At 40.3% G+C, this 14,225-nt stretch overlaps 4 protein-coding genes across 4 annotated transcripts; all 4 read right to left on the minus strand.

Moving 5' to 3' along the window:
- Positions 1–2,716: 2,716 nt before the first annotated feature.
- Positions 2,717–4,769, minus strand: EAF01_001358 (uncharacterized protein; the record flags this gene model as incomplete). Its single annotated transcript, XM_038909608.1, has 6 exons — positions 2,717–3,180; positions 3,286–3,602; positions 3,679–4,128; positions 4,192–4,252; positions 4,305–4,337; positions 4,394–4,769. The coding sequence occupies 6 exons, from the start codon at positions 4,767–4,769 to the stop codon at positions 3,122–3,124; spliced, it is 1,296 nt and encodes a 431-aa protein (XP_038774420.1). The 3' UTR covers positions 2,717–3,121.
- Positions 4,770–6,223: 1,454 nt separating this feature from the next.
- On the minus strand, positions 6,224–7,990 carry EAF01_001359 (uncharacterized protein; the record flags this gene model as incomplete). Its single annotated transcript, XM_038909609.1, has 3 exons — positions 6,224–6,717; positions 6,768–7,509; positions 7,562–7,990. The coding sequence occupies 3 exons, from the start codon at positions 7,988–7,990 to the stop codon at positions 6,224–6,226; spliced, it is 1,665 nt and encodes a 554-aa protein (XP_038774421.1).
- A 440-nt stretch (positions 7,991–8,430) lies between these two features.
- On the minus strand, positions 8,431–10,059 carry EAF01_001360 (uncharacterized protein). The gene is made up of 2 exons (XM_038909610.1): positions 9,363–10,059; positions 8,431–9,294 (listed from the first exon to the last, which is right to left on the minus strand). The coding sequence occupies exons 1-2, from the start codon at positions 9,905–9,907 to the stop codon at positions 8,790–8,792; spliced, it is 1,050 nt and encodes a 349-aa protein (XP_038774422.1). The 5' UTR covers positions 9,908–10,059; the 3' UTR covers positions 8,431–8,789.
- A 1,365-nt stretch (positions 10,060–11,424) lies between these two features.
- On the minus strand, positions 11,425–12,816 carry EAF01_001361 (uncharacterized protein; the record flags this gene model as incomplete). Its single annotated transcript, XM_038909611.1, has 3 exons — positions 11,425–11,905; positions 12,289–12,568; positions 12,669–12,816. 3 exons carry the CDS (start codon positions 12,814–12,816, stop codon positions 11,425–11,427), a joined length of 909 nt encoding a protein of 302 aa, XP_038774423.1.
- Positions 12,817–14,225: the final 1,409 nt, after the last annotated feature.

Consider the following 14,225-nt stretch of genomic DNA (forward strand, 5'->3'; position numbering starts at 1 on the left):
AGTTACTCTTTCTTTCCCCTACCTTCTTATTTAACAATCTACTGCTCAATACCCTACTTTTCTATATTCAAAGTATAAATTGTTTTCCCATCTTTATTTCTTTTCTAGATTATTATTCCTTTTCTTATAGTATATAATGTTTAATTCTATAAAGTCCCTATAACTCTATGAATTATAACATAATCTTTCCTCATTCTTACAATAACACTCTTACTTTTGATTTCCTTAAAATTTATATAATCTTTAACTTTATCGATATTAATAAAGATAATCATTTGATTCAATAAAATCCTGAATTAGATTATTCAAGTTTACACTCTCAATAAATCTTTCTAATTCTAATCTGACTTCTGATTTGAGTTCTTTATAATAATAATTTATAATAACAATTTCGTTCTATTTAATTGTTCCTACATATCTTTGGAATTCCATAGCATACTTCAATACTAATTCTATTTACTTGAGATTAAAGATCTTATCTTTTATTACCTTTAGCTTATTAAAGTTCCTAAAGATTCTACAAATCTCTATTTTAAATTCTTCAAAATTATTAAAAATTGTTTGAATGAGTTATATATAATCCTAATCATTATACTCGAAATAATCTTACAAATATAATTGAATCCACTTATTTACTTCTTCTTTAAAGTAGAATATAGTTTATATACTTTTGAATTCTATAACTGTAAAACTTATCCTTATTAAATCAAAAATAAATTTCTAATTATAAAAAAAAATGTTGAGTTTCTATTGATTATCTTAATATTTGTTTGATAAAACAATCTTAAGGGTTTTATTAATAATAATTTCCTATAGAATATTGATTATTTTAATATTATTAATATTTACTATTAATATAAGCTGACTTGTAAGAATATTTCTAATTGTTATATTTTAGTAATAGGTTATTGAATTAATACTTGAAGTAAAAAGAATGCTTAAAATGTTATAGGAACTGTTTTTAGGGTTATATGGAAATATTTAGAATTCTTTCGAAATGATTTAAATTAAACTTCAAATAAGAATTTAATAAGATTGTAATTAATTACAATTCTTATAATTATAATAATAAAATTAATGATTGTTCTTGAATATGAAGCTCTATATTATAATAAAACCCATTCCCTTATATAAACCTTCGTTTTCATCTGAATAGCTTAGATAAACTATCTATCCTGTTTATCTATAAATAGCCTAAATAGCTTGCCTATTCTGTCTATCCATTATATAATACTTACCCTATAATCTATATAATACTATTGCTTATTTAATCTATACTTACTAGATAACCTATAACCACAATCCCTTTTATGCTTATTGTAGAATAGATACTAATAAAAGATAGGTACTTATCTTTTAATTATTACTTATTGATTCGATTACCACTATCTTTAGTTACCCTTTAATTCAATTGTTCCTATAATATTGTTTTCGTAGGTTCCAACACCAAGGCCTTAAGTTTACCTTATAATTCATATTGCGGTGCGGGTACCTCCGTAACAAGATGTTCTATAAGATTATCTGATTATGATTTTCTTGATTTCTTTACAAGAGAAAAGGAGAATAGTTGATTTTTGAGATCTTCACGAGAAGTATAGAGTGGTTTTATAATGATGAGATAGTATTTTTAAAGATTGAGAACATTTCGAAGCTGCATTAAAGGAAAAAGTGTGAAGAATGTTTAGATATTCGATGATATCATCTGATTTCATTATTGCTTTTTAATAAAAATGAGGAGAAGGTAGATGATTTTATAAGTGTTGAGAATTATTAAAGGAAGTATAAGATGAGGCTGTAATTATAAGATAGTAGATTTGGAAATCAACAACTTTTCAGAGTTGTTTTATAAAAGAAGGAGTGACGAATATATAAATGTTTAATGAACCTATCATATCTTAGTCTTTTGGGGTAAAAAGAGAGAGATGATTGAATTTTGAGGTTTTGAAAGGAAAATTTAAGAAGAGTTTTACAATAATTGAACTGTAAGTAGGGAGATTATCAACTTTTTAGACTTGGGTTGGTGAAAATTAGGTGGAGGATGTGTGGATGTTTGATCAAAGCATCGGCTTCTGCTGCTTTTTTGGCGAAAGAGGAGAAGAATAGTTTGTTATGATTGTAGTAAAAGAAAGAATGAAGGAGTTTTATGATAATAGAATTGTAAATTTGGAAGTTATTAACTTTTGGAGTGGTAGCAGGTAAAAGGGGGTGGAGGACATGTATGATATATTCAGTGTTGTGAGATCTGTACAGATGGATGGATGGAAGGGGTTGAGGAATATACAGAAGTAGGGACATAGTAGAGATGGAGATGGTGGTGTAGTATGCAGTATGTAGTTGTAGCCGGGAAGAGAGCTGAGATACCTGGGCTGGGACATTGAGGTTGGATGCTGGTGTGAATTGAAGGAAGTGTACATGTTAATATTTGTGTGTTTGGAGTTGAATAAGATCCTTCAACTTTTTTTAAAGAAGAGCTACGTATTTATGGTAACCACTATACTTTCTTGAGTAAAATAGAAGGACAACAAGGTATTCACAAGGGTTTAAATAAAATTCTCACAAGACACCTAAAAAGGTAATCAAACGAATAAAATCAACTATTCTATTTAACAAAACTCCATTATACAACATGAATAATCATAACCCACCAATCTTCGAATAAGCATTTCCATTCCCATACCCATACCCATCATCATCATCATCATCATAATCTCCAAGGTTACATCATAGCCCACCCCCAAACAACCACCACCGCCCCCCAAAGCACCAACCCTCCACTCACCATCTCCGCCGCGCCCCCCTCAAAAGCCACCACATTACTTTTCTCCCCCAAATTCAACCCGGGCGTCGGACTAGCCACCGATCCCGCCGTCTCATTCCCATTCCCAGCTTCATCAGGATAAAACGGTTTCGCCACAATGACTCTTGACGGGTTTCCCGTCTCCGCAGCCGCATCCTCATTCCCACCCTCATCTCCCGTCCATGCCACCGCCTGTTTAGCGAGTCCCTGAAGTTGTCCTTTCAAATCATCTTTTGCGGCATTGAGATAATTCTCCGCGTTGATATCGAGGTCGAAATCTGGGATACCTCCAGATCCGATACCGAGGAGTTCGAAAGCGGGGGGCTACGCTGGGGAGAGCGGGAGAGGCGGGGAAGAGGTTTGTGAGATCGTCAGTGGGGTTCCTATACAGGTGAAGGCGGGGGTTAGTGGACATTTACCACCGTTGCCACAGTTGGGGTATGCGGGATCATAGGTGGGTGAGGGACGTGGAGGGGGAGTGCAGTTACCTTCGTCGTTGAAGTCGCCGAAGTCGCCGATACTTCCGACGAAATCGGAGATGTGGTTGAGGATGGAGTCGTCGTTTGGGGTGGGGTTGTTGTTACCGCTGGGTGGGGAAGGTGGTTGAGCGACTGGTGAATTGGCCGGAGTTGCGGGGGTAACAGCTGGAGCTGGAGGATTTTGTGATTGCTGTGGACCGGCAGGAGATGCTTGTGGTGCTACGGCACTGGGAGAAGGTGCTGGTACTGCGATTGGAGTGCTGGAAGGTGCTGGACTGGCGACGTTTCCAAGTTGATATACCTTGACTGATTTGACCAACCAGTATCTGATTTTGTTGAATTAGTCTCTTGCCTTTCCCGTTGAACAACAAAGATAAAAATCTCTCAAGGAAGAGAACTCACTGATCACCAAAAGCCTCTGGTTTACCCGCCACATAATCCACACAAGTTGCCGCTTTTGATCCACAAGTAGCATCACTTGACCAAACAGCACTTCCCCAATCTCCACAGAACGTCGTATCAAAAATCAATCTATTTTCTTTGAAATGAGTATCAATATCACAATCACCTTCGAAATTTGAAACTGGAGTTCCCCATTTACTTGGATCGGGGTTTGGTCCGTTGATATCTGCGGGTGCTGATCCAGCTGGAAAGAAATAGACGCGGATGTGGGAGGACGTCCATTCCATGGCATAGATACCACCACCATTGAGGTTGAACCCTCGGCCATAGCTGTTGGTACGTGGATCGCTTATTCCGCAACCGACACCGACGGGATTGGCGAAGTTGTTGCAGTTGGCGGTCTGGAGAGTGCCAGTTTGTCCTGAACCAGCGACTGAGCATGTTGGACCACTTTGATCATTCTTATTAGCGAACTATGTCAAGGTGGGTTTTGTGACTTTCAGGGAGACTAACGAGTGCAAAGACATGAGATTGTGATTCTGGCTATTCACACCCTCAATGATATCGATTTCCCCTAGAATCGTCATTAACAATTGACTCCTCCCTAAAGATGGCATACAACACACCATTATATGGCCAATTATTGCCCACAGTCCACACTGTACGAACAGATTAGTCTAATATCCATTAATAGCTACCCGAGTCAACAACTTACTCGCTGGCCAAGAACCACAGGCGCCACCAGGCATATGACCCAAATCCGCGATGAAAAGTCCATGAGTCCAACTTTTTTTACTCTCAATCCTTACACTATTTCTTCCCGGTCCACTAGGATTCAATATCGTTTTGGAATCAACTCCCATATAAACCCCATCACTTCTCACCGATATCAATCCTTGCTGCGAAGCAGCACTTTCACTCACATATGTCACAAACCCATGAGTTGGATCGGGCGCTGTAAAGAAATCAAACGCATCGAAAAAAGTGTTGCCACTATAGCTTTCCTCCAACTGATATCCTGTGAGTGCCGTAATGGAAGTTATGAAGCTAGAGATGGTAAGGCATCTCAAAAAGAGTGATGAGGTTGCCATTTTAGACTATCTTTAAAGGTATAAAGGAAGAAAGGAGTTGAGAAACGAAACGAGGAGAAACGAGTGACTGGATAAAATGCAATAGTATAAGATAATAGGAAGAATGGTCTTAAAAGAGGCGGGGATTAGATCACATTCTTATGTTCTTCATATTTTCTTGTGAGACTATTAGACTCAGGGCCAAGTGTTGTCATAGCCACTGTTTTCCGTTATCTCCAACCCGTTAGGTATTCATTGATATGTTGGGAGTATTTTTCAAATCTTCTCGGAATGAAACTCGCATTCCTGGTGATATTGAAATTTGTATTTGTCACAGGAGAATGTTCCGTTCCTGTAGTTTCCACTAACCGAGCAAAGGGGGTCGAGAAAGCGGAGATTCGGAATGCACCACATGAAGAATGAAGGGGGAATCAATAAATGTATATATTGGATGAACTACCATATAACATGTACTTTCCTTTGGCCTTGCCTCCTGTTAAGATTAATTACTGACTTCATTGATATTCCAATTGCACATTTCAATCTCGCCCATTGAAGTTTGCTTAAGAAGAACTGGATAGTTTGGTAGACATTCCAATAAGACATAAACCCAATTGATAGCATAAAACGCGGTAGAAAAACTCGAAATCCTCTATATGTTCCATGTAGATCTGGTCTAGAACAGAGTTGGTTGCCAGGTGAAGCATACCTAGTACTTGCCATTGGAGTGACCTTGACAATGTGAGACATTTGTGCGATCGTCGAAGTAGACTACATAGATCATTAATTGTCCTGAGCAGCGAGTAGACTCTGTTGATGATCTTCATACAGAAAGAACATCTCGTGGCTAGAAGTAAGATTAAAGCACTCGAGATTTGGATTCGAGATTGGCAATCAAATTCTATCAATCACGTGTCGTAAGCCCTTCAAAATTCCGCTGCACATCACAAGTTTTATTTTCAACTCACCTTCGCAAATTTATTTACATCTGAAGTTACGACTTCTAATATTCATTCTCTTTACACGAAACAAAATCAACACTTTTCAAGATCCATGTGACACATCACGTGTGAATGTTACGCCGAGCTTATGTTGGATATCCACAACATTATCCCGTTGATTGAATTCCATCAGTCCCTATCGTTTATCTTAAAGATTTCCAAGCTTTAGATTTGAGGTCTTAGAGATACACGTTGAAGAATGGTCTTGAATGAAAGCTCCTGCATATACAAGTCGAGAGTAGATATTTGCATATCATACAGCCAGCCAGTTGCACTATCATGAGAAAATGGAGTTTGTGAATGTAAAATATAATGTTCTGAACTAAACAATCTCCCGAATCCTTATCCAAACTCCAACACCACCAAATCGCAAATCCTCAATCTTTGATTTCTAATATACAAAAAGATCATTTTGTCTTCCCTCTATCCTAACGAGAGTACGATCTGTTGCCCGATGCTCAATTCATCTCCCTCTTACAATTTCATTCCCAATGCTTGTCCGACTCTCAAACTCTGTCTGATACTCAAATCCAGCATAATCTCCTCACTTCCTCCCGGAATAGCATAAGCTCTAACATCTCTGTAAAGCCTCTCCACCTTTCCACCTTGTCCACCACGACTATAACTCAAACCTCCAAAGATTTGACTTGCCTCTCTGGCACAGAATTCAAAGGTAACAGTAGCTTGAGCCTTGAGACCTGCGATTGGTCCACCGAGTCTCAACATAGCTTCTGTCTCTCCCATCTTTGAGCATTGGTAAATGAGGGATTCGAGCCAAGAATATGAGGCTTCGATTTGACGCGCCATATGAGCGAGCTTGAGACGAATGACAGGGTGGTCAATGAGTTTCTTGCCAAATGTGCGACGTTTATGTGCGTACTTCACAGATTCCTCGTAGCAGACACGGGAGAAACGGAGACATTGGATGATGATACCAATTCTCTCATGATTAAAGTTGGTCATGATAACTATGTTATTGTCAGCGGGTTTTCAAGGATAAGGTTACGACGTAACATACCTTTGAATCCTTGGTTCTCCTTTCCGATAAGATTCTCAACTGGAACCTTCACATCCTCAAATGTGATATAAGTAGTTCCACTAGACCAAACACCTTGACAATCCATCTTTCTCGTGCTAACGCCACCAGCTGATCTCTCGATGAGCAGAACACTGACACCATTCATACCATCCTTTCCGGTTCTAACCGCAGTTGTGAAATAATCACACCAAATACCATTAGTGATCCATTTCTTTTCCCCATTGACGATATAATGTTTTTCATCTTCTGTCAACTTGGCCTCGCAAGTCAAATTTGCAACATCGGAACCAGCATCTGGCTCAGTGATAGCCAAACAAATTCTCTTGTCACCATTCAAGATCCCAGGTAAAATTCTCTCGACCAAAGGTTTCTTTCCAAATTTGACCAAAGGCGGACAGCCAATTCCGAATCCTCCGATAACATTCCACACAAATCCACCACTTGCCGCACGCGACAATTCATCTGTGAGAAGCATTTCATGGAACAAATCCCACTTCTCCGGTGCCACACTCTTGATTCTATTTTCTGTGTATTGAGTTGGATAATGCATACCCATCAATCCAGCCAAATATCCTCGAGTTCCCATCTGTTTGTAAATTTCATCTGGGACTTTGCGTGCCTCGTCCCATTCACCGACATTTGGTTCGATTTCAGCCGATACCCATTCGCGGATTTCTTCGCGGAGAGCAACATGTGTCTCATTGAAATATGGTGAGTGGTACTATTGTCACATTAGTATAATTCGCAGATTCGCGAGAGTGGAAAAAACATACACCCTGATACCACGATGGGTCTGCAAACGGAATCAAATCACCATACGGATCCAACGGTTCCGATTCCTCCTCAACCTGCTTCGCAGCCGCTGTTGGAACCGGCACAACCGCACCACTTTCCGCCTGTGGCTTGACTGCTTCTTTTGCTGGTGGAGGAGTCGCAGGTGGTGTTGGTGGTGCTGCGGCTTTCTTTGTATCTAACGATCCCACCTGTAGCTTTGCCTTGTATTTCTTGAGAATACCTTCATTATGGTACTTCCAGAATTGTTTCGAAGCATCTTTCCCAGCAACTCTGGTAAGAATCTTTTTGCCACCTGGATGGTCGTCTTGAAATTTGGTGAGGTCATAGACATCTTCATCTACGACAATGTAGAGATCATCCGGCTTATTGTGCGATGCAACATCACTCTGACTGAAAGTCTTTGACATTTTTCTGTATGTGTTGGTTCGTATTATAGAATTTGTTTAACGTAAGTCTAACAATGTAGATAGATGTATCGATTCTGAGTAGTAAATAAGAACAAGAAAGTAAGTGAGTGGATAGGAATAAAGTAGGTGAGGTGTGAAGAATGAGATGTGTTTACTAATTATTCGGGAGATGATACTCGCTTTTGTTTGACAAGCAACTTTCTTTCTCTTTCACATGTCACTCTCACTTCAAACAAGCATCGCATGCAATCCTTGGTTCAGCTGTACACCGTCTTCCGTTACCAACCAATTTGATCTCACATCTAACCTCTCTTCACCCCGGATTTTCTCCATCTTGTACAAGTAAAATGCTATCACCTGCCTTCCGGAAACACCTCATGTGCACTCTGTCTTACCATTTCCCATCATATGATTGGTCCATACATCGTATTTGACATGTGAAATCCCACCGGTTGCACTTAGCGCTGATGCCCGGGTGCCGAGGTATACTCACTAACACCGACAATAGAACACACGTGACTGTTCTCGGTTAACCTATGTATGGAGATTCAATTTATTATTCCAATGAAGCCAAACAAGTGCAAACGAAGAACTCTCAGACAAAGTACTACGTTTCACCGGATTCTTCACATGTCATGCATGCCACTAGATCTGACTCGGCATGGGAATCCTAATAATATGCTATGGTATTTTGCTAATGAACCCTCAAGTCACGTACGAGTCAAATACCAACTTTGGGCCGTGCAATGTTGCTTCAGAAAAATCCTCCCAATGATATCGAGCGCATCCGTTCCACTGCTTAAACTTCAGACCACCCCTTATAAACAATCCTACTTCCATAAACTTGTCCTTTCTTAAGCAATACTTGTCCTCTCCATTTCTCCTCGTTGATTGCATTAACGTATCGACTTGGCTCGACACAGAATCCACTTCTAGCTCCTCTCGCCTCCAGTCCCTCAACTGCTGGTACATCGATGTATTTTCCAGTATAAAATTGGAATGCGGGTTCGGTACTCGAAACTTCCAGATGGATACCAGTCTCTGGATGAGAAGCTTTGACTAGGGTAGTGAGAGGCGAAGATCGTGTATCGAGGGGGGTAGATTCGGATTTCGCATCCACAATGAAACAATCATCAACATTTGGTTCCTCGGGCCCCAATGTAAATTCCTTATTAGGTGTAATGCTCTCATATGGCTTTGGTCCAGAGGTAGGAATTCCTCCATCGTCGACTGGTAGGTAGTCGTTGGTACATAATGTGACTTGTGTACCTTCGATTGTCGATTTGCCAGTGAGGTTGAAATAACTGTCATGACATCAATGATCTCTCTTCCGAGAAAGTCAAAACAATTCAGTTAAACAAAGATTACTCACGAATGATTGGTGACATTGACAACTGTCTCCTCAACTCCCTTTCCATCATCCACCAACTTGACCTCATATTCCATACCCAACACTCTGACTTCCTTTCCATCGACCTTTTGTTTTCCCGTAGTATAAACCACACTAACATCCAATGTTCCCGGATAACCTTCCTCACCATCCTCATCCCTCAACGTAAACTGCACACTCTCACCTCCCTCCAATCCCTCCACTCCCGGAATCTCTCTCAAACCCACCAACTTTGGACCTTCCCAAACACGTTTACCCCATCCCTTCACACCACCATGTAACGCATTCGCCCCATTATTCTGCGCAAGAGTATAAGATTTCCCATTCAAAGAATTAATTTTCGCATTAGCGATACGATTCGCGACTCTTCCGATCGTTTCTCCAAAAAACGGCTGGTTGTGTTTTTGATAGAGCTCCGCGGTTGGAAATGATTGGACGATATTCACCGATTTATCTTTCGTGGGGATGAGGAAGCTTTGGATGATGGCTCCCAATGGGAGAAATTCGAAATCTGCATCGAGAGGCATTTTGATGTTTCGGTTTTGCTGGTTGAAGAATGGAAGATCTGGACGAGGGTGAACAATTCAAGATGTTGTAAACACTAGGTAGAGATTTCCTTTCCGAGAAGAAAATTAGTGAGGTCATATGAGGAAGGAGGGGTAAATGTGTCTTCAGCCTGATTTCGAGAGGAGGTGGGGTGAATCTTTATGGGGAAAGTGGGGGTGGGTTATTCATAAAAAAAGGATTTTCAGTATGAGTGTGATGAATCTTAGATACTTCGCCTAGATGAAATTGATCCATGCAATTCATGTTCATTTTTGAAGCTTCGAGGGGGCATTGAAATGTTTCTCTAGAATCCATAAGTTACATCAATTTTGCCTACGTTTTATCTTTTCAACGAAAGGCAGTGAAGAATTTATCCCATGAATCATCAAAAGCTCATAGCAATAACTTGATATCTTAAAGTAATTACTCCGGTCCTATATAACATCCGTAGTGACAGTGCTACGACATTGTTGAATGAAACAAGAATCCGAAATGCAATGATTAGTGCCTCGCCAATTTCCTGAACGTTTAGCGCTCCTGCCCCTATTTCGCTTCCGAGAATAGTTCCCTTTTGAAAACTAACATGTGCTTGCTTCACCACCCTTTAGTTTTCTGAAGCTTCTGTGTTAGAATAATTTTCAATTAGTCTCCACTCAATTTATCTTCAGAACTAATTGCTGGTAACATCCAGAAATCTATTATTGAAAGCCTAACGTTCTTACGAATAAGTCCCATGGGTATGTTGTGTCGGGAGTAATATCCCAAGACTTCCCCTCTCGCCTTTGCTTATCGTTATGAAGTGAGTGAAGTTTCTTTAATTCAACCAAAGTCTACCATAATAGTATGCAAGCTTGAAGACTATTATATCTCTTTGATTGATGCAGAAATTTCGCAACATGTAAAAAGTGAAACCCCCTAAATCATGGTCGCATATTCAATAATGTCTATCGGAAAGCTGAGGGACATGAATGCTGCAAGACAGATTCAGATAAGCTTAGATCTTAGGAGTAGACCTCGTCATACAGTCCATTCAATAAAAGCTTAAGCATCATCCACGGCTGTTCAATGGTAGTTCGGGTCAGTCCCGCTGGTAGAGAAGCTATAAACATAATCCTGGTTTATATTGGCCGGATAATCCTGATTCATATTGGCCATATGATGCGAGGGTTGCGAGTGAGAGTGTTTCGAGCGAGGGCATTTTGAGGAAACACTAGGCAAGTGGGTAGTATTTAGTACCAACAAGATTGAAGGCCGGATCTTTTCCAAGGCAGACCCACATTGGTGTTGGCATGGACAACAATATTAATGTTGAACAGCTGCTGAATCCAGCTTCAACAGTAATAGAGTTGGCAACAACAGGCATCATACGAAGTCATTCAGCGAAGAGATCAGCAGATAACTCTGGAGTCAGATCCTCCTTGAGTCTCACACTCAGTAAGATCCTCGGAAATGTTTCATCAACTGAAAGGAGGCTCCACATGGGCGATGGACCAGAACCTTAGTTGGGATCCGTCCTTTCATTGCTCGCAGACGAAGCGGTACTCGGCGATCCTAGTGTTGGCCAAGGGAATCCGAATAATTTCGGTTTTGGTTTTGGCTTTGGCTTCACTGAAAGTTGTATGCTTGATAGCAAAGTTGTATTTTGAGTGAGAACAACGTGCAGCGGAGCTTTCTGCAATTCTCTACCTTCGGGCATCCAATTTTGTATTCGGCATAGTATTCTATTGTATAGTACCGCTGCAGTGAACTTCGGATATGAGCTTAACAGGCGTAATTCAGTTGTCAAGGCATAGGTGAATGAATGGCGCCCGACACCATTTACGACATTGTTGAAACCACAAGCAGCAATGAGTTCTGTGGTTCCATACCCATTTCCTGTGTTAGCAGTGCCCGAGGAGCAACAGTCAATCAAGAGTAGAACGTCGGATTGTGCTTCTTCCAAGGAATTTTGAATCCCGCCCCATTTCACCATGCTGAGACTAGGGCCTTGGGATTAGAACGGCTAGGCAAATGAAGTGTTAGTTTTATGAGGCAATCATAGGTGATTCCTTAAGCGGTATGCCTCAAACTTCTCGTAGCAGCAGAATTAATGAAAACTTCCAGCACTAATTCAACGTCCGAAACCAACCCAACTCTCGGAATGACACCAATGTCTCAGATGAATTTGATACTTCGTTTGGTTTCAGTGCAGCAATACTTCTCACTGCCTGACTGCTATTCAGACAATTATACACACTAGTTGAACTCAAATCTTTCCAGAGACAAAAGTACTTTCGAAGATCAAATTTCCCGAAAATCGGTATGTGCTAGGTTTAAGCTTAGTAGTGTATCGTAGGAAATATTCATTAATCACTTACCTTACCTCACCCAACAAGGCTGCAGATTTTGAGCTAGCATGCCATGTCCGCCATAATAAACAGTTTTTAGGTCTTCCTTACTATCTCCACCTAGTTCAACGGAATCCGAAATCTTTTGATTCAATTTGTTGTGGCGTCCGCCACTAGGGATTCGATATATTTGTACTTCGTACCTGTAAATGGAAACTAAAACAATGCCTAGTTCATGGACTTCTAGTGGAACAAGCAATTGCGGGTCTTCGTCCTCCCATAATATGAGAAGAGCATAGTCTCGGGCATATCTGACTACAGCACTTCCAGTCAACAATATTCTTCCGACATTTTCAACAATGCGACAATCAATGGCTCACATAGAGTCAGATGCCGAGTGCTGTGTATTACTTACTGTTTTGATCATTTGGATAGGCCCCTTTAGCAGCTCTTTGTACATTTTCACCAAAGTCACGTAAGTTGATATGATACTGTAGTTGACTTAAATCATGAGGCTCAATTGGAGGGTCAGACAAGACGTCGTTCATTTCAGTGTCCGTCATTGTTCCGTACAATCTCAATTATTAAAGTTTAGAAGCACGGTTTTGATGTTGAATGTGTTATTTCGGACTAACAGAGAATCAGTCTACAGTCGAGCTCATCTCACTAGCTAATCCGAATCGGTAGGTGGCATTAGCCTAGATTCTGGTCAATTTTGTGACCGCGCAACCTTTCTGAAAATCATGGATTTGAAGCAGGCTAAAAGAGAAATTGTCAATGGTCAATTGATACGCCCTTATGTCTCGAATCTAGTGATACGTTAGAAAAATCATTCGGAGGATTGAGTAACAAAGGTATTGTGAGATGATTGGAGGGGGTTGAGTTTGGAAAAGCTTCAAGGTGATTCATGGAGCCAATTGGGCAAGATTGGGATAATATTTACCTATGAATCTCAGAAATAAATGTATGACAAACATTGAGCTGACACTGAATGATACCCTTCACTATTTCATCGACCCATGATACTTTCTCTCCGAATTCCACACCTAACTTGCACAGATGTGCGCTTAAGCAGATACTCAATGATACCACCAAAGATTGAGCCCCGTATTCCTACCTACAGAACTCGTTTTCATCGTTGTACTCAGTTCTTCATATAATTATCTGCAACTCAGCTTCTTGTGGAGCAATCGCAAAGCCATAATAGGGGCAATCAGCCAAGAATGGCTGGGACCGTAATTAGTACTTGTCATCAAAGCCCACGGACTTGTATCAAATGGATCAAGTACAAAGATCCCCTAGCTTTCGCAACAGGAGACAATAAACCATTGTTAGATTTGCCAGTGATGAGAGATATCTCTTGGTGAAGCAGCAATCGTATATTAAGCATCATGTAAAATTTCGAACTCAAGGAAACCGTCTCCTCGAGCAATATGGATAAAGCAAAAGTAAAAAGAAGAATAAATTTACCGTCTCTGTCTTCATGTATTGCAATGTTGCTAACAAATACTGCATATGCTACTCTAAAGCAACTTCGGCATGTGGTTAGAAGTTTAGCCCGCGTTTCTAGCAAAGTCTAACAACAGAAGATTAGAACGTAGAATGCAGATATCGATGCATGTATATGCAGTAGATCTGTGAGTGTAGGCGATGGAGATTCGATACTTGTACCGGTAGCCCTTTGGTAGAAAAACCTTTCGCTGATGCGAAGAATTACTCCAATGAAGGCATTTGAATTGTTATCCAGAGCTAGAAGTTCAACAAGGCAAATCTTAGCAAACGTACGTCATTTCTGCAGGAAAATACCCAACACCAATGGAGGTACGCCCAAATCACTTAGTTCAACACGACGCCAGCAACATCCCACCAACGGAGTCCTGTGGTGGCTCAATCAGTTTGTTCAGAATCTTACTGACTGTCGATATCCCGACGTTTATCCGACCGGATAAGGTTACGGAACCACCACCAACGA

Source organism: Botrytis porri (assembly GCF_014898465.1).
Source record: "Botrytis porri strain MUCL 3234 chromosome Unknown BPOR_002, whole genome shotgun sequence".
NCBI lineage: Eukaryota > Fungi > Ascomycota > Leotiomycetes > Helotiales > Sclerotiniaceae > Botrytis > Botrytis porri.